This window comes from Nesoenas mayeri (genome assembly GCF_963082525.1).
Source record: "Nesoenas mayeri genome assembly, chromosome: 7".
NCBI classification, from domain to species: Eukaryota; Metazoa; Chordata; class Aves; order Columbiformes; family Columbidae; genus Nesoenas; species Nesoenas mayeri.
Window position 1 is genome coordinate 15,560,286 of NC_137551.1, and position 20,734 is coordinate 15,581,019.

At 34.3% G+C, this 20,734-nt stretch overlaps 1 protein-coding gene across 8 annotated transcripts in view; it reads left to right on the forward strand.

Annotated features, from left to right (window-relative positions):
* Nucleotides 1-20,734, forward strand: part of KCNMA1 (potassium calcium-activated channel subfamily M alpha 1) — a gene marked incomplete at its 3' end in the record, with an annotated part of 468,462 nt that overhangs the window by 251,308 nt on the left and 196,420 nt on the right. For all 8 annotated transcript variants that reach the window (XM_080347450.1, XM_080347452.1, XM_080347453.1 and 5 more), the window contains one exon: nucleotides 18,743-18,836. In XM_080347450.1, the coding sequence (XP_080203576.1) occupies nucleotides 18,743-18,836 (94 nt within the window). The remainder of the gene's footprint in view (nucleotides 1-18,742; nucleotides 18,837-20,734) is intronic.

Genomic DNA, 20,734 nt, shown 5'->3' on the forward strand with positions numbered 1-20,734 from the left:
TGTCAATCTGACACCTCTGTTAAAAAGCATCCTTTGGCAGTATCATTATGAAAACAGATCTACCCACACCATTTTTCATAAAGCTGCTTTACATGTAGACCAGTAGGTCTAGGATTTTGCAATAGTGATGGGGTGATGGGTGTGCTAACACTCTAATCAATAATAATCTGCAAAAGTTTGTTATATGTGGTTCATAGTCTGTGATCAAATGTCTTATATTAGAAAGAATACTTAAAGATCCAGCTGTTTTGTAAAGCAGAATCCTGATAAATCTTCCCTGATACAACTTATTTAATGGCTAATAATAATTGCAGTACACATTTTTAGACAAGCAGGTGTTGAATAGAAACACGTTCTTTACAGCCATAATCAGTCAGATTGGTAAGTGTTTATTCTCATCCTTACCACTTTATCTACTACTACGCTTCACTTTCTTTTTCCAGAAATCCTGGGACACTGGTCTTCCTAGTTCTCCAGTATATATGGCTTAGTTTCTTCTTGTTTGTGTCTAGAACAAGCCCTTTTGGATTAAAAGTGTTTTGAATATTTGAACAATAGTCTTTATGATATTTCCAGTCAGCAATGTTGAACCATACTAAATCTAATAGAAATGCATGTTATTTCTGTGAATAAGTTGTGGTTTACAGTTTTCATCTGTTCTTTTTCCTGAGTTTCCATAAGCCCTTGACTAGAAAAGAATTTAGAAGCTCAGCTATTGGGTTCTGGGTCATTTGCTGTGTCTTTCTTTTCTCCTTAGTATCTCTAAGCTTCCAGGTTACATAGTACTCTACTTTGCCAAGTGTGTTTATGCAGATATGCTCCTTCAGGAGGATGTAAAATGATTTTACTTATTTTTTTTAAAATTCTCCTTTGCAATGTTGACCTAGAGAAAATAATTAATCTTCTGCTTTTTCTGCACCATCTTTCATGAATTAAAAATTCAACACCTCTACAGTGGTTATGTTCTGTAGAGCCAAAGGTTTTTGCCCCTGCTTTAACTTAAAAGCTGCTAATATTTGTTATGCTAATTCATTTACATGGAAACACTGATGCAAGTGTTGCAAATTGGGAGTTAGTTTTTTTCCCAGTTTTTAGTACAAGATAAAACATAGTGTATTTTTCCCTCCAGTTTGACTTGGCAATGGAGGTGAGAGTGTGGCTAAGTACTGAATGCAGGGAAGAAAGACAGTTGTCCTGAAGGAAGCAACGATGAACAATCTGCCCTTTCATCACAGAGACCAATGCTCTTGACCAGGTGTAATTCATTTCAGTAGATCAGAGGCAACTGCAATTTCCTGGTCAGAAGGCAGCTAGGTCTTGCCTCCTCTTTTTGCCTTTCTTTAATTGACCTGCATGTCAATCCTTTCACCTTCTACAGATCTGAGGAAAAACAAGCTCTGCCAGGAATAATTACAAAAAGGTATAGAAGCACATTACAGAGAAAATCCTGTGTAGACAGGGACTAACTGCAGTGTGGTCCTTAAATGGTGTTTATAAGAAGAATTTGGGAGATTTTTTCTTTTTTTTTCTTCTTTATGTGAAAGAAGCTGACTGGGAAAAGAGAGAGCTCAGGAAAGGAAATGTAAATGGCTTGATGAAGGTAGGGAAAAGAGGTGAGATAAACAGCTATAGTAATCAGGCTGGTGTTAGTCTGCCCTGTATGTACAAGGATGACTACTAAGTACACTTACTGAGAACTGTTTTAGCATGATATCTTAAGGCTCGTCTCAAGGCACTGTTAGTTCATGGAAAATAAACATTTTTCTCTAGACCAGCTCTCTGTCATAAACACAAATGCCTGACATGAATTGAATAAGCTTGCCCACCTAGGGAAAATTTTAAACTCCTATACATTTGATATTGTAAATAAAATGCAGTGGCAATGCAATTGTTTAAATCACCCTGGTTTAATGGATATAAATTCAGTCACTGTGTAGTTCCAATGACTTGCTTATGGCCATCTTCAGTCAAGTAATTTGGAAGGGTTCCTCAAACTTATTAACTCAGCTACCTGGTAAAGTGAAACCCTGCCTGAAGACTTAGAGGGGTCACACAGACAGTAACAGCTATGTTAGCACACAGCTTTGCAGAATATTTCTCATATCACTTTTATTTGTTGATTTGACTTCACATTTTTCTGATGTGGTATGTATTATGTTAAACATGTCATCAAGACTTCCTAGGTAGGTTATTCTCATCTCTGGCAATTATTCTCTTCAGTGCACATTGTGCTTCAAAGCTAGGTAACTGATTCTGCATTTCCACTTGAATCAGCCTCTTTGATAGTGTTTCCACTTGTTTTCTTTTTAATTTTGTTATGTTTGCCATCATTTTTCTATCTGGAGAGGCAAAGATTAGATTGCTCCCAGTAATCCTTTTAGCACCTGACCTGTGATGTGGAATTTCTGCATCTCTACGTTCATATCTGCTCTTTTTAAATTATTATTATTATTATTATTATTATTATTATTATTATTATTATTATTATTATTATTATTATTATTATTATTTACCAGCTTCAGTCTGGTGTATATAATTGTAAGTAATTGCTGTGGCTCTAGTATTAAATACTAGTACCTATATTGTCAAAGGATACATTTTTTTCTTAATTTCGTGTTATGATTTCCACAGCCTCAGAACTGGATTGTAGGTATAGAATATATAGATATTTAATTTTACAACAAATATATATGTAATTCTGTAATACAGAATTTTATTCTGATATTGTGGAATATCAGCATAAAAATTAACTCTTCATATGTTGGAAAGCAGCTGTGGAATAAGCCTCTGTCATTTTAAATTACCTTAATAATTAAAATTTTTAGCTTTCCATTAAACAGTTAAAATAGTTTGATATAATTTGGCAGATTCTAATCAAAGTGTAAGCATCTATTCTGAATTATGGGATGTAGAGATAACAGATAGTGACTTTCTTTGCTGGCTACTTATTTTCCAAAGCAAAAACTCCTGTGACAATGATGGTTTACAGTCTTTTTTTTTTTTTCTGTTATACCATGTGATATAATCAAAGTGCAATAATCGTGGTTGATGGATGTTTTTTATGTTAAGAGTACAGGTTGCTTATTGTTGCAAATTGTTGCAAATCTTCATTTTGTCAGGCTTAAGTGCTTCTACCATAGGGAAAATACATTATCCATAGTCTGATATTTTTTTCTTACATCATTTTATGAGTAAGCTATTTTTCAGTGAATACTAGTGAAATATCAATGAAATTATCTTTTGACTATTTTTCCTGCTAGTTTATGGTTTTTATTGAAAGTGTAGGTGTTTTGTCAAATTCCTTCTTAAAGCAATATGTACTACCTTACATAGTAAATATTTATCAGTCTCATTGGTATAAATATTTAATTTTAAATGCAGTGAGCTTTAATGTTTTGTCTTTGTTCTTTTTCAGGTTTAGGAAAATATGGATGAATGTTTAATTATATCTTTATTGTACTTTTGTTGAATTGTGATTTTGCTTTCATAGCATATCTGGCTAGGAACAAGAAGATGAATTTGTGATATGTCAATATGATATATATATAGAAAAAGGCAATTAATATACATTTCCTAGAGTATGGAATATATAATTAATTAAATTTTTCAAAAGCACTCAAGAGCTTCAATCGTTACATTTCTTAAAAGTATCAATGTTTAGCTTTACCAAACTTAAGGGAAAAAATGACAACAGCTTGCAAATGCAGTATTGTCTTTAGATTCTGGAGGCTTAGATGTACTGAAATTAAGTGAAGGCTCGGACAGCAATGTGTTAGAAAGTTCCTTTTGAAGCCAGAAGGAAACATTTTTGTTGCCATAAACATCTTCCTCAATACAGACAAAACCAATAAGGATAATAAAAATTAAACCTTGTTGCTAATTATTAATTATTAATATTAGTAATGATTTCTGAATTTGTAAGATCTATGAAGCATTGAAACAAACTATCTAGAGATCTGAAATTTTTGTTCATGCAGTTATTCAGAATAAGTTAGACAAAAAGGCTGTGAATATAAATGAGCTTTCTTTAGTGAATGGGTTGGATCAGTTCATTTTATGATATTTATGGCTGAAGATTTGTATAGTATTTTTGGTCACATTTTACAAAAGGCTCCATCCAATGTTCTGAACTCTGCATGTGAATAGTCTGGCTGAAATCCACGGAGTACGTTAGCAGGAATATTTTCAACATTGAGAATGTAGTTTGACCCATCCTATTTCTTGGCTATTCATCACAGTATGCCTCGAAGAAAATAGAATGCTAGAATCAGGTGCCCTGTTTTTCCCAGATTAAACTTTGCCAGTAGTTGATTTATTAGAAGGAATTTCATATTCAAAGACTGGAAAGAATTGAATTCCAGAGCAAAATATCCCAGCAATTTGGTTAAATTCAGTAGCTCTGGTCATTTAATTTTAACAGTATAACATAGTTCATAGTGATTAGTATTTATAATTTGCAACAGACTTGTATGAACTACATAAAGTTTGTTATGGCTTTTGGCAACACCAAATGGGAGAAATTTCTGTAATTTAGCTTATTAGGAAATTAATGAGTTTGATAGATTCTGTCCAGCTGAAGCAGAGAAACTTTTCTAATGTGAGGTTGCTTTGCAGCAACAATATGAAAACAGAAGACTGAATCTCTTCTTGAACCTAATAATTTGATCTCTCAAGACTAGCTGTTTTTATAGCAAAAATCACTATTCACAGGACAATAAACTGTTGTCAAGATGTATAGTAAACTGTAATTTAACCTGATCTTCAGAGATCCTTAATTTTGTAGCTTCTCTCATCCTCTACTGCATTAGTAGTAGATACCAAAGATATGATTCTTCTCATTTTATGTTTTACATTGTTATGTCCATATTCAGAGTTATGAGACTGTAGAACTAAGGCCAGCTCTGTGTTCTGTCATGTCTGGAGGATGTTTCTATTGTCACTAGATGAAAAATTACCTATTACTTAATTAAGAATAACTATAAGGATTTTTTTTCTTCTTTTGTAAAATCAATGTTTGTCAAGTAAGAAAAGATAGATTATTATATTTTCATAACAATGGGAAAGTATGCATACATAATAAGTTTCATTTATGTTGTGATGCGTATATATTATAGTTTATACTGTGTATACCATAATTCCCATTATTGACTGTACAGTAGCTATTTGGATGGTACACTTTGGAAGTCTGTAAGTTCAGTTTCCAAATTTTTGGGCTCCTAATCTTCTTGCCTTAAGCAGTTTACTGGGTTACTGACTTCATCAGCAGTGCTTAAATCTGTCTTGACTCAGTAATCTTCTTCCTAGTCAATAACATTCTCATGCACACTGCAGCAGTTCGTAAGTGCATACCTTTCCACTCAAGAAAGTGTTCACATCTTTAGTATAGAACACCCTACTAACCTTGTTAAATAGTACGTAGTGGCCAAAAGTGGTTTGAGTCATGACTAAGTCTATCCCTGTGAAAAGAATTGAAGTGTTTCCTGGAAAAAGAATGTGTATTTCACTATTTAAGAATAATACAATTGGAGGTTTTATAATGGAAATATGTAGGTGTGTGTGGTGGTGGCTTGGTTTGGTTGTGTTTTTGTTGTGTTGTGGTGGTTTTTTTTTTTTAATCTATTTCAAAAGGTGCTGACAGGTTTTTCTGCAAATCTTCTGGGCAATTTTAAGAGGCCAGAAAATAATTTCTGCTGTCAATTAAGCTGATTTTATTTTGATTTAAGTTTCTTTACAATTTGATAAATAAAAATATTACTATTTCAAAAATTTATCAGAATATAAAAACAGAGATACCAAAAGCAATTTTTCTGCAACTGGAACAACAATAGATTCTGTTAAAAACTTTATACAGTAAGTGAAATTCTAGTTTTCTTGATAAAATTATTTTTGGTGTTCCCTGAATTGCTGCCCTGTGTAATTGGTTGCTATATTTTGGAACTCTGATGAAAATAGAATAACCACCTATAATTATGAGTAATTAAGAAAAATTGCTCAAAACCAGCATACCTATTGAAAAACATGGAACAAATATTTTTTGTAATGGAAGACATAATATGTTATAGTGTTACAGAATCATGTGTTTTTCATCACAGGGTAGGATCTTTTTAACGCGAATGTTGCATTTAAATAGATGACCTGGTCAGCTATTCATTTCTGAGCTTACTGGAAGCAGGCTGTGAAGTACAGGGCCTAATGTACATGCCTTAAAACAGGCTGTTATTCAGGTCACAGTTTTACATTCAGAACAACTATGAAGGTAGTGGTAATTCTGAATTGTCTTTACCTTATTTCTGCAAAAAACTGCTTTATTCAGCAGAAAGATGTTTCTTACTAGAGAAGCAGCAGAAGGTGGCTGAATAAATCACTCAAACCAATGCGTCCCTTATATATTACCCATTCATTCAATCCAATACATTATGCATTCAAATCAGTGGAAGTTGTGTGGTTTAGATCCTGTGCACTGCATTGAAAAACTCATCTTTACATATCTGTGTGTTTATTATCCTTAGTTATTCATCAGTTACTGAACACTATGGACATTTTAAAATTACTCTGTATCTCATTATTTCATCCATTCATTTTTGGTAAATTAAATTGAAAATTCAGGTTTGCTTTGAAAGCTCCAATGAGATTATTTTGAATTAAATACCAAAATGCTTATTAAAAAGGACTGATTGGATTTCAGACTTGTTATTGTAATTTATAATTCCTCCTTCCTCTTCTTCTCTTTCTCATCCTTTTTGTGCTCCTCTACAAGCATCTTTCCCCCCAGAGTAATACTGGTGCTATGTACAGTATTTTGTTTACAGTGGTATAAACATTATCAGCCTGTGACTTCATTACTGAAATAACTCACCTCTTTCATATCAACTCTTACCTAGGAGCCGTACAGCAGACTCATTGATGTAGGTTTTTTTCTGCATGGCAGCCCAGGCCAAGCTGTGGTTTCATTGCATGATGCAACTTCACCTTTTATTGGTTGTCTATGGGATTAATTATAATCTATTCTTGTATTGCCTGTGCATGCCAATGTGCTTACCATAATGGTGTATACACTGAATGCAGTCTAAGCATTAAGTGCATGAACTGGAATTAAAAGAACCCATAAAATTAGAAGGTTTGAGCAAATGTAAATTATACTTATCCATATCTTGAAGCTTTTATAGAATGAATAGGACGTAAGATGTATCAAGTCTATATATTTGAAATTTCCAGCATGTTACAGTAGTTTATTGACTAGATAGACAATTGCAGTGAGGGCAAGGTGTGGGGAAACAAAGAATGCACTAACTATTCTGTTGTGATGAAAGCTAAATAATGCCAGTAGTGTTCAGAAAGATAAACCTCTCCCTGCTGTCAACTTTAAAGCAGGCGACAATGAAAGGAGGTAAGATTATACATAATCATTTGTTCAAAATCAGAATTTGGGTACAATTTTGAAGTGCAACAGGTGTTTTTTAATAATATTAAATAGCCTACAAAAATGTATTCATTCACAAGACACCACTAAATTATATGAAGAATTGTAACACTGCTCTAAGTTTCTTTTACAAATGATGATGTGACCATCCTAGGCAACTCATTATTCATATGTTCTTAAATGTATGCAAATAACCTTTTATCAGCACAGCAGAAGATTTGATTTAATGCTGAACCTATTGTTTCCTGATAGAATGATGAAACAGCACTTTAGAAAGGGTCTTGAAATATTGTGTCTGAACACAATTTTGTAGTGCTGTCAATTATTGCAAAAGTTGAGTATATGTTTTCAGAAGTTACATTTTGTGGTTTTTGGGGGGATCAAAATTAATTTACGTGTTGCAAATTAATATTCAACTTAGTCAATAAACATCAATAAACATCATTTAACGTATACATTTAATTTTGAGAACCTATAATATAAAATGCTATGATATGTTAAAAATAATTGTGAACAGATATATATGAGGCTGAAATACACTCTTGTTGATGGAGATAAAGTGACTGCTAAAAAAGGAAAGGCATAGTGTCATTAACCTGCCTAAAAAGGGCTTTGCCTTTCCCATTTAGAAAAGCCACTGTGATTGTGACTGTCACTCAGGATTCAGGCTTGGTTTCTTGTCTGAAAAGTTGAGCTAGGAAAGAATTGAGTTTGTGGGGTTTTAAAAAATCTCTTATGTTTTCATTTAAACAGTTTCTATTCTTTTGCAAAGTAAATTTGGTTGTTCAGTTAGCCTTTCATAGAATCAGCATTTTGGCTTAAGAATATGGTAATTTCCTCCTAGGGCAGTTCTGGGAAATTATCAGGTCCAACAGCTGGAACAGCTGTTACATGAAAATTTCAAAGTGGGTAAATTTACTAGATTTCAGTTATATGCATGTGGAAAGTAAGCCACAGCAGAGGAATGTATGGGTAGAGAAACTGTACTTGCGCTTTACTTTAAAAGGTATGTGCAATAAAGGCTTTCTAGGAGTCCAGAAAAAGTAAAAGGGGAAGCTGACAGAAAGAACTGCCAAAAAAATGTTTATATATGCTGGGAGTTTGTTACCTGGATTATGCCTGCATTTTGTCCAAGACAGTGGAATTTAAACAGATTTACTGTGATGCTCAGGCTATATTCAGTGATCTCAGTTACTCTTGATGGTTGTTTTTTACTTCAATTCACTTGTCCTTTATTTCTAGTAAATGGAATAATTACACAAATACAGACCTCCCTGTGATTAAAAGGACCCTTATGCTGATGGGATAGATGAGGTTAAAAGGTCTTCATGAGGAATGAGAGAGAGAATCTGAAATAATGAAAATTTGTTTGGGACTAATATATTTTCTAGTTTTATGCAGATTTTTTGAAGGAATGTGCATGGTTCATGTTTACAGTCACGCCTTTTTTTGAAATAGGAAACAATATATCCTGCCTGGTGTAAATGTGTATTAGGACTGCTTTCAAATTACCGTTAACATAATATGTATAGCTTTTTATGGATAATGGTAGATTTGGATGTACACACTAAAAAGCATGACCAAAAAAAGCTGATTCAGTAATGTAAGGTCAAGTTTCTTCCACTTTGCAATACTTCTGGCTGTCATTGCTCGCTTATATTACTGACTGACATTAAGTCAAGTAGTATGCCTTAGGTTCAATTTTATTACTGCTCAATAAAAACTAGATAGTAGTCAGATATTTTTCTTGAACTGTCACAGGAAGGCGAGAATTCCAGAAAAGAGGGTCAGATGAATGAACTATAAATATTTTAACACTCCAGTTCATCTAGTACTCTTGTCATTTTAAGTTAAGATAGTTGAATTTAGACTAAATTTCATAGAACAAGATTAGCTTTTTGATTACAGTATGTAAGCAAGCAAGAAACATATAGAAAGAATACTCAAAATCATCTGGAGGAATCTGTTACACATATAAAGCATAAAATTGGAGCTCAATTTTATGATGACATACAAACTAAAAATTATTAATAATCTTAGTTTGGAGTCAGGATAGGTAGAGGACATCGTTACTTTCGAATATGGTTCCATTTTTTTTCGAAGAGTGCCATCAGGTGAAGGAGCTTTTTAAAAGTTAGACAGCACTATTAACAGAATACAAGGGTAATAAAAGGCACAGAGGTGGAAGAGTAGTTGGAGTTGGAATCTGATGGTGGTCTGTTGAAAACACTGAGTTTGAGGAAAGTGGATAGCAAATGCGTAAAGCACCTTTAGGTAATTTTAAAAAACAGCATCTGCAAAATAGAATCACATAAAATGGACCAAGAAGGAATGTCAGGAAGTCAGTCTTCCTTCTGCTGCAAGGTAAGAGTGGCTATACATACATTCATTCAGACACTTATCTAAGAAGTCAAAGGTTCGAAGGCCCTCTCCTGCAGAAAGAGGAAATTTTAGAAATGTCACCTGTGTAGATCATTGTATTGAGATATGTGAATGCAAGGACTGTAAGTGGTCCATGTATCTCAGGCTGAAAATATTTGCCACTTTTTAGAAATCTGAGATTTGCCATTCTCCCTAAAGAACCTGTTCCAGTGTTTAACTCTGTTTTAATTGGAAAAGTTTTATGCTTTTGATATACTTCTGACTAACTTGATCCATTTGTTCAGTTCAATTTGAACATGGAAAAGGGATAGTATTCTTTTTGCAGCATAGTTTGACATGTTTGAATTTTCACATCACAAATTATTTTCTGTCCTCTGGAGTAAACAGCTACAACAACTTATTACTCCTTGATACACTTCAAAAAAGAATATTAAAGAACAATTACATTAAATAATAATAGATGAGAAGTAATAGAAAAGGGTTTTATTATGAAGTAGAAATGTGCAAGATTGTCATATCTAGTAAATAGTTCATGCAGTGTAAGAGAATCTTTCTATAATGCAGTCAGCATACTAGATATAACTGAAGTGGCTGATTAAATGTTGTCAAAAAAAGGTAATAATATGTTAGTTGAAACAGTATAGTGGTGTTTTTCTCTTTAATATGTTAGTAGTCTCACATAAAAACCTTTGATTAAAAAAGTGATCCCTGGCATTGTTGCCCTATCATTCTCTTAGAATTGATTTGTCATCAGGGAGATTGTTTTGTCAATGTAATGTAATACTGTTTGCAGAAGCCAATGTTTTCAGCTTATGATAAGCAATTAACAAATCTAATGCAATATAAAATAATATATTCTTCCTACTTACCTATGTGGCTCTCTGCAAACTTTTCAAATGCAGTTATCTCAGGTAGGATTAAGATCTTAATATGATGTCTTTTGCAAGAAAGTGCCTGCTCTGTCTTCTGTATAGTACTGAAAGAACTTCAAAGAGTTATGGAGGCTAACTCTGGGCCATTTGGTGATGCCTGTGTTAGTATTCAGTTCCTGGTTCTTTATCTGTTCTTCCAGAATCTTCCTTTAGCTTTTGTTTGTGGAAGTCAGTAATTAAAGATGGCATATGCTGCAGGCAGTATTGAATGTACATACAACCTGATGAAATTAAAGAATATATTCTTTTCAGAGTGAGCAATTTTAATGTGTGTATTTTCTGTATTTCTCAGCGATTCACTGTAGAAATGTAAATGAAGTTTTCTTGATATCACACTTGTATACAATTTTGTATTTGGGCTGAGGAAGAAAAGAATGTGATTTTGTGATAGGCTGGTCTATGCTTTATGAGGGCAGTCTGCGAAGAACGATGATGTACTTAAAATTCATGGAAAACTTGAAAAAGAAAGATGAAAACTGGCAGTATTATACTGAATTTTACCAAGTTGTGCTTGTTAATTTTGGTAAAATAAGTACTAGCAATGTTACTTGACTCTCCCACTTGGTATGTTGTCAGTTGCAAATAGCTCTGTAAAAGTCAGTAGAGTTATGCTAGGCAAAATCTTGTGCATCTGAGATGGGCATCAGGAAAATATACCTTCGTTCTGCAGTTGTACCAGCCTAATGTGACTCTTGTTTTCATACATGGATGTAACAGAAATTAAAATTAAAAGCTTCTCTTTCCCACTGGAAGCCCTTCTCTATCTCTGTTTCTGAAATGAATTAATTTTTGCATTAAAACCGTAAAGTCACAGCATTTAAATAGATCTTTAAGATTAAAACAAGCTAACATTCAAAGGGGAAAACCCAACCAACCAACAAACCACTTTCATGCCCCATTCTTTATCACATAATTCAGAAAAGTGAAAGAATCATAAGAAAAAACACTGTGTCTCTGGCTCTGATTCTTAGAAAAATCTTTACTAAATGATGCCGTTGTACCCATTTATTACTGATTGATCTGGTTTTGTTGGTGCTTATTTCTTCTGACAGTGGATTTTTTTGAAGGAGGATGAGGCAAACTGTTCATTTTACTCCAAATTACTCTAAAGCTTGTCAAGGTTCTACAGTGTTCTTAGGAGATAATATACAAGTACTTAGTTGTAGAAAACATCTGCAGAACAGATGAGTCATGATGTATTTTTAATTAGGTTAGAAATAGAAGGGGCAATATTCTAATCCCAGCTTGTGATCTGCCAGGCTTTAAAGAATAACAGAAGACGTTGTGATAGAAATAAAGAAAGGAGAATAAGGACAGGCACTTGCATTGTTCCCCCCTTGAGGTGCTTGATATTTATAAGGTATAGGTTAAGCAATAGTCTCTGAAATCTTGGAAGGTAGCTTTATTTCTCATTATTTGGCAGTTCATCTTTTATTTTGATCAGATTTATGTTTTGCTTATTTATTTCAAAATTGAACAAAGAGGATACTGATTGTTTGGCTGAGTGTGTTGCCTAAGGTCAGCAATGCATTTTCAAAAGGAATGTGAAAGAGTAAGGTGCATATCAAAGTGAAGAAGGGAGACCGCTCCACATGTAGACAAAGCAGGAATGAAGATGGAAACAAAGACAGTAAGATAGAGTAATGCAAACTAAATTAATCACATGCTGAAGTTGAGAAGTTTTTTGTGGCTGGAAAAACAAATATGGTTGAGTTAATTAAGCAAAGAAGAGTCAGAATAGAGAATAATAATAATAAAAAAGATACTTTTCAAAGTCCTAAGGAATTATGCAGGAATATTTATCTAAAGCTTTCTGAAGGAAGAGGAAGATAACAATATGCAAGATGGAGTCCAGACGGGAGGAAGGGACAATAAAAAATGTGAGAGAGAAACAATGAAGCATGGTCAACATCTTAGCTGTGAGTGTAAAAAAGCTCCAGGATTTGACACAAACTTCTTGGGAGCACAAACTTCTCTGAGTACGTACATGTGTGTGCAAAGGAGAAACAGTTAGCTAAGTATGTAGAGGAAGGAGATTGAGTGGTTAAAAAGTGGATGTAAATGTATCTATATCAATGACAAGATTAGAAGATACAGGAAATTTCCACAGGATCATTCTTAGCTATCAGGGCATAACTGTCTGGAAAATTCAGTGAGAAAGGGATGATTCCTCCTTCACTCACTAGCTCCAGGTACACAAAAACCTCTTAAAAATATCCATGATTAGGGACATAGTGATCCCATGGAGTTTCATGGATCTCAAGACTTAGGGCTGTGGTGGCAGATTACACTGTCCTGTTGTGGCAAAGTATGTCTTCCCCTTGCTTTCACTAAAACATTGTTCTTCTCTAGCTGACTGCCCTTCCTTTTCGGGGAGAAAGACAACAACTCTTCCTGCATATCCTTCAGTGCTAACTGAAAATACTAATAGCAAAACTTTCCCAGTGGTGGACCATGTCACATCAAGGGAGAGTGAAGTAATTTAGAAGACATTTGCCATCAAAAAACTAATGAGCTTATCGATGTTCTGATTGAAAAAAGGTCTTTGAGTGATTTTCAAAGGCATCTTGCATTTAGAAGATCGGTACGCATACTGCAAGAAAACACACTTTGTTTTCTTACTGTGGGACTAACTTGGTTAAAGGCATTCGAAGTGAGAAAAAAATTGTTACACTTTCTATCACTGTGAGAATGACACCTTTGACTTTTATTCATTGTTGCTGATTTATTTTAATTCTGGTATTTGTTTCACTAGGGTAACACTTGATAGGCATGCATGTTTATGATTTTTCTATATGTTCATGCCTGTTTCAGTAAAGAAGATTTTAACTGCTTATTGCCTTCTGAGCTGTCCAACCAAACCATAGTTAAAGGAGCGGAAGGTATTCTGTGTTAGATGAACTTTTACTAAAAGATATATCCGGCATTTCCCCTAGTTTCGGTTTAGTAATACATCACTGAAACACAGTTGAAAAGCCTACACGTGACCCACTTATATTTTTTTTTACTGTTCTGCCTCTAGCTGTATGTAATTGTAATTAGTTTTTAAAATTCACTCTCATCAATGGACATTCCTTCTGATAGGAACTGCACATTTTACTGGTTTTTAATTTTTTTTTTTTTCATATAATGCACTATTGTGCAGTCTAAGATCTTTCATGTGCAAAAAAATGAAAAACTTCCTAATTTTATGGTAGTATCAGGTGGTTGTATTTCTTTCTCAGGCATGCTATGTTTGTAACAACTATTTTTAGTTCCAACCTTTCAATTTTGCATTTTATTTACTTAATATAGGAATTAAAATATATTTTATCTCATCTCAGTAATAGATCTAGTTTTTTCTCCACCATTCAGAAGGCAACATTTCTTCCAAAAATTAAAACCATAAAATTGGACAATTCTCTGAATTTCTAAAAGTTTCAATAACTTCCTAAATTTTGAAAAATGTAGCAATCATGGTACAACAGTAACATTGATACTTTCCTGAGGTTACAGAAGTAATTTTCTTTTGTGGTGATTTATGAGTGTTCTACATGTAATGTCTTCAAAACACTCGGCAAAATGTAACTAGATTAATATGTCTTAAAATTAACCTTTTGCAAATTAACCTTTTGCATTTTGATATATAGTTACACATAGATAAAAATTGCCATCCATCTTAGTCTTCGCAGGCCTTGTCATTAAAAACAACCACCACCAAAACCAAAACACCCACCCACCAACAACAACCATTGCCAAAAAAAAAAATCCAACCCAAACAAACAAAAAAACCCCACACATTAGGAGAGTGACATGACATATGCCAAAAATACAAGAGTCCTCTTCCTTACACAGGAAGAAGCAAGAACTGTAAATTGCATATTGGATAGTTATTTCAAGAGCTGAATTGGGTGTGCACAACCTTTCTCGTTATAGTGAGGAACATTATATGTCAAATTATCCAGCATAAGAAGAACATGGATCTGTTTGAGCAAGTCCAGAGAGGGCCGTGAAGATGAGGGCTTGATCACCTCTCCTGTGAGGACAGGCTCAGAGAGTTAGGGTGTTCAGTCTGGAGAAGAGAAGGCTTCAGGGAGCCCTTATAGTAGCCTTCCAGTACGTCAAGGGGACCTGAAAGAAAGTTGGACAGGGACTTGTTACAAGGGCATGTAGTGATAGGACAAGGAATAGTGGCTTTAAACTGAAACAGTGCAGATTTAGATTAGATATAAGGAAGAAATTCTTTACCATGAGGGTGGTGAGGCACTGGAACAGGCTGCCCGGAGAAGCTGTGGATGCCCCATCCCTGGAAGTATTCAAGGCCAGGCTGGATGGGGCTTTGAGCAACCTGGTGTAGTGTAAGGTGTCCCTGCCCATGGCAGGGGTGTTGGAATTTGATGATCTTTGAAGATTCTTTCCAACACAAACCATTTAATGGTTTTTATGATGAATTATTTTGAATTGAGGTTATGAGAGTTTGGTTCATTTCTTCAGCTATGGTAAAAGTGTCATGTAAAGTGTTGGCTTCAGTATCAATTGCAAAAGTGTTTAAGTATGCTGGGGACACCTTTTTAAAATTTTGCCCCGAGTAGAGTAATTTTGTTCCTTCTTATGTAGTCACTCTTGCTCACTGAACTAGTTTATTCCCATGATACTTGTATAAGAAAGCTTTGTAAGGGCTAGTATTGCTATAAAAATGCTGTAATAATAGAACAAGTGAATAGAGGTAATGTGAAACTGAAAAGAATAGCAGTGTGTAAAGAGCAGGAGAGGAAGACAATCAACAGACTGTAGGCAGTGCCTGAAAAATCAAATAAAGTTCTGTCTTCACTGCGGATTAGGCAAACTAAGCCCACTGTTGATTCTCTAGGTGCAATTTTTATATTAAATTGTAGCATAGTGTACACAGTTACAGCAAACGATAACTTGATATAGATGTTGACCTGAAGAAAACTGTCAGTCTCTCAAATCTAACATTTAGTTTATTGCATACAAAGATGGCAGAGCAAAGGGGAATTCTAGTCCTTGATAGATTATCAGCAGGATATCTGCATGTTAAGTAAAATAAAATAGATTTTATGAGTTTTTCTTTTTGAGACGTAGCCATGGCTACTGCAGATTTATTTCAAATTTAATGTAACAAATTAAAGATGCTCTTTTGAAGTGCACATGAATATTGCATTTAGAATTACATCATCAATGTAATTTTTATCCAGTTGCATTAGATCTTTTCTATCGTTGTTAGTATAATATTATTCCTTTGATTTTAGTGTTGTGTCTCCTGGATTTTAGCAGTATAAATGAATGAATTTACTTACAATGAAGCACGCTTACATGGAAGACTAATAAAAGCATTTCTAACAGTCTGTTGCCTCCTTTAATGGTGAAACATTTGCTGACTCATGGGCCAAGCCATCTGATTTTAGTTTAAAAGAGGGAATATATTATTAGTCCTGGAGAACCCAGCACACTCTTATCTGGAACTGTAAGAACTATAGCACATCTTGTTTTGGGAAACTTGATGTAAATAGGCGTTTCAATTTGGCTACCTTTCTGCAGCAGGCTGAATGGTGCTGTGAAAAATATTAGTGGCCATATTTTTCTATCAGCTCAAATATGAGCTACTGATTAAAATAAAATGTCCAGACTAAAGAAAAGCACCAAAGTATAATTGGGTAAATTTAAAATTTTGTATGATCCACCGTGTGAGTAAAAACAAGCATTTCTTTAGCCTTAGTGACACGCCTTTCTGACAAAATAGTTATTTAAAATAAAAAGGAAAGGACATTGTGTTTTTCTTTGAAATGGCTAACTTAGAATTTGAAAGACTTTAAGGGATATGACTAGCAGAAAAAGTAGCTCTGGTATTAGGTAAACAGGAGTCCTAAATCACAATTTTGGTTCACTGCGATAAGTGTTTTGCAAAAAACATGAGGGTGTATTATGCATTAACTAATTTGCCAGATCTTGTAGGGTTTTGTAAAGGACAATGGTATAAAAGTACAGTCATTAATTGCAACCTTAACTGACCTTATCTAACAATCATGACAAGTACCAAATAGCTGTGGAAAGGAAGATAATGAAGCTCTCTATCCTAGTTATAAATCTGTGCAATTCCATTAGCTTCAGTGAATTTCTGCAGCTTTTACAGGAGCCTAACCTGGAATTAAGGGTCCAAGCCTCTGTGTTGGTGCCGGGTTGGCCATTCTGCTTCTGCTGTACTTCCGGTGATTTCTGTTGATGGGGTGCATAGTGACTCAGTGCGTAGCCTACATTATTTGGACAAAATCCTTTGCTCTCAATAGTGCCATACAGAAAATAATCCTGTTGGGCTCTCAGATCACATCCGCTCTTTTTGTAGCTAATGCTGTATTTGTAAAGTATGAGGTGCTGTCTTCTGTCCTATATGTTAACATTTGGCTTCTCTTCCCTTCTGCCTGCTTTTGTAAATCAATTTTATTTGAATTATAACAAAAATGTTTCACAGCTTCAATGTCTTCATGAATAGCTTTTTAAAAAATGTTTTAATATAATTTCCTATAGCACTGAACTTTCTTAAAATACAAAGCTATTGCACATTAAGGAGAATTTTGCTGTATACATTCATGCGTCTAAAGACAGGAGAGGGCATGCTGTACTTAACTTGTTTGACCTGTAATGTATACAAGGAATGGAAAATTTGGCTGCATGTGTAATGACCTAGTAGACCAAGTAATTTCCTTTATGCCTTAAATTAGGTAACTGACATTGGTAACGCATAGAATCTTGCTTGTTGGGCAGTCTAGCATTATATGTGCAGAGCTACCACTATACTAACTGGTATTACATTCACATTCAGTGATTTATTTGACCCAGGAAGAATTTCTTCTTTCCTGAAAGGATGTTTTCTAGGGTTCCAAATGATCAAATGATATGTGTTCTAGTTTTTCACTTTATTACAGTTGTGATAAATACACAATCATTTGCAATATATGTGTGTATATATGGTGGGACGTTATGTGTATATAGTATATACATCAGCATATATTGGGACATGACTTTCACTTTGGTCTGTGACTTCAACATTGTTCTGGGGCTTCACCAACCTATTTTAGAAACCTCCCAAATAAATCACTAATCACACTTGTGGGAGTTATCTCCTTCCTTAGAAAAAAGTGTATCTATAAAGTACCAGTTTGTATAGAGTATGCTTTGGACCTGTCCCACTGTTAAATAAAGCATAATACAAAAGCTAGAATTTGCAATGGCTGCCTGACACACACAAAGGTATTTTAATTAACCTGCATGCAGAAATTAACCCTTAGAGTACTACTTCAAATTCCTCAATGTATTTTGTTAATTTTACTAGTGGACTATGCTGCTTTTATACTCAACTCATAGTACTGTACATAAAGCACATTAAATAGCCATACACAAAAAAGAAGCAAGAAAAAGGGAAAAAACCCCAACCATTCAATTAAAAAAAAAACCAACCCAAACCAACCATCAAACAAACAAAACCAAAACAACAAAACAAAGAAAACCAAACAACTTCTTATAAACAAGGGATGCTACAAGACTAAGTGCCTCAGGTTGCTAATGGGTAATGTATTCCTAAGCAACTACTTTTTGGTGTTTGTTTTTTTAAGGTTTTATATTACGATGTATTAAAAATTTGTAAAATTTCACCATAGCTGTGTGCTTGTTAGTTTTGTTCCTAAAGTATCATAGGTATGTATCCTATAGAAAGAAGTCAGTTCTTTAAGGGTTAATGTGTGGTTTAAGGAATCCTGAGGTATTCTGCTTGTCATTTCTTAAAGGTATCTGCATGTTAATTCTCAGATCTTACCTGAACAGGTGAATATAAATACTATATGAATGACTAACTGAATGAATGAAATAATTCATTTGAAATGCTTGCTTGTATCTTGTAAATGACTGGAAAACAGAAATGTGATTTCTGAATCAAGGTCTTTAATGAAATACATTAAAAAATCACCGGAGTAGAAACTGACAATTTACTCTGATTTTTTTTTTTTCTTTCAAATAGCCCAATAGAATCCTGCCAGAATTTCTACAAAGATTTCACATTACAGATCGACATGGCTTTCAATGTGTTCTTCCTACTCTACTTCGGCTTGCGTGTAAGTAGTGTGTCTTTGACAGAATAAGTCAGGGAGGGAAAATAGCTATTAGATAGGGAGAGTCTTTGGACGCAGCCTGACTTTACAATGGCTGGACAAAATTAAGCTAACATTTAGGTAATAATAGTAAGCATTTAAGATCACTAAGGAGACAGTTCATAAGCTAAGCCGTCTGTTCCAGAATGTTCTTATGTGGTAGAAAGTAGAAACTATTACGGCTCAGTGCTGATCAGTCATGTGGAATCTGGTTGTCAATGGAGTGATAACTAACTCAGCAAGACTAGTGAATACTTGATCTATTCCTTTGCTGCTAGATGTGTCTTTCGCAGTTGAAGGTTGAGATAACAGTTGGTAGAGCTGCTGCATTGAGTTCTGTGCACATCTACTTTGCCCAACTCGGAAAGTCCTCCCTTTTGGAAGGAAGAGAGAGTACTGTAGAGTCTACTTTGATCCTGTTGACTGAACACACTTTAGCAGTTGCAACATGTGAGACACATTGCTAAAACACCTTTTTTTCAGTTTTATTTTCAACCAGAAGAAATCTTTGAGTTTTCCAAAACTGCTTTGTGATGCAAAGTGAAGTACAGTGAGTAGGGATAATAAGGATTCAATTCAGATTGGTACTCCTTATCTAAGTTAAAAGGCTAATATAGGTGCAACTTCAGTTCTCAAAGAAGTCCTGCTGAACTAAACAGGAGCTCCTGAGGAAAACGTGATACTTGGTTGTGTGGATGCAAGAATTGGATTGATAATGAATTTGCTAGTTATGTAATAATATCTTTGTTTGTTTGTTTATATGTTTTCTGATAAATATCTCCTGTGAGGACTCATTGGCAAACTAAATATTTGAAGAAATATTTTAGAATCTCATCCTTCCCTATCTGTTCTCCCCAAAATGATATTGCAACTCAAAAATCATAAAAATATTACTATATCTTCAGTTCTGGAAGATATTTGTGCGCAAACACATATATATCCATTTGAAAATCTTTGCTGGCTAGCATCCAACTATGTGAGAACTCAGAAGTGAAGTCTGTAAACTGCTGATGAAGACTAAGCCCAAATTGCATGAGTTAGCACATAATCAAGCAATAGGGTCTGGCAGAGATACAGGAAGTATGGCAGTAATCCTTCTTTGAAAGTGACAGAATTATGCTAGTGCTTCTAGAAGATCATGATATCTCTTCAAGCATGGTAGGATTGCTTCTGTAATGAAATTGGCTTTTATTAACTGCTAATTACCTGAATGAATGACTGTTCAAAACTTCCATGGAAAAGTGTGAGTGACCTTTACAGTCAACAGACTTTGTTTTCACTGTTGAATAACACACTTTAACCTTTTTGAAAGCCTACATGTTGTGCCCTATGGAAAAATGAAATGCTGATTAGAACATGCAGTCCTGAATTATACCTTTTAGGAGTCATCCTGGTGATTACCTCTGACAGGATGTTAAAGTGACCCTTTGTAAACTATCATATATTTAGAAACCTGTGAACAGCAGACACATGACGATATTACTGCCAACATGTTTGGTGTGCTAGAGTAAAGGTGATACACTTTTAAATATTTTATACTCACCTACATTTTCCTAATATTACTGATACATTGTTAATAAATATGAGGAAAATATTTTTTTAGCACAGATACTACAATTAATCATATAAATTATGTGTCTCTTTGGTTAGACCTTTCATTTTAATCTCAATGTGGTTATCAAACAATGCACAATACAGACTTCTATCCAGTGAGACATGTTACTTTGTTTGAACTGACCTAAACCATGAGTTACTTCTCCACTAACATTGGAGTTTAATAGTTTAGAATAGAAAATATTGCACATACTTGAAACCATCATGAGCATTAATCTGGTTCTTTCACCCCTCCCCCTCTTTTTTTT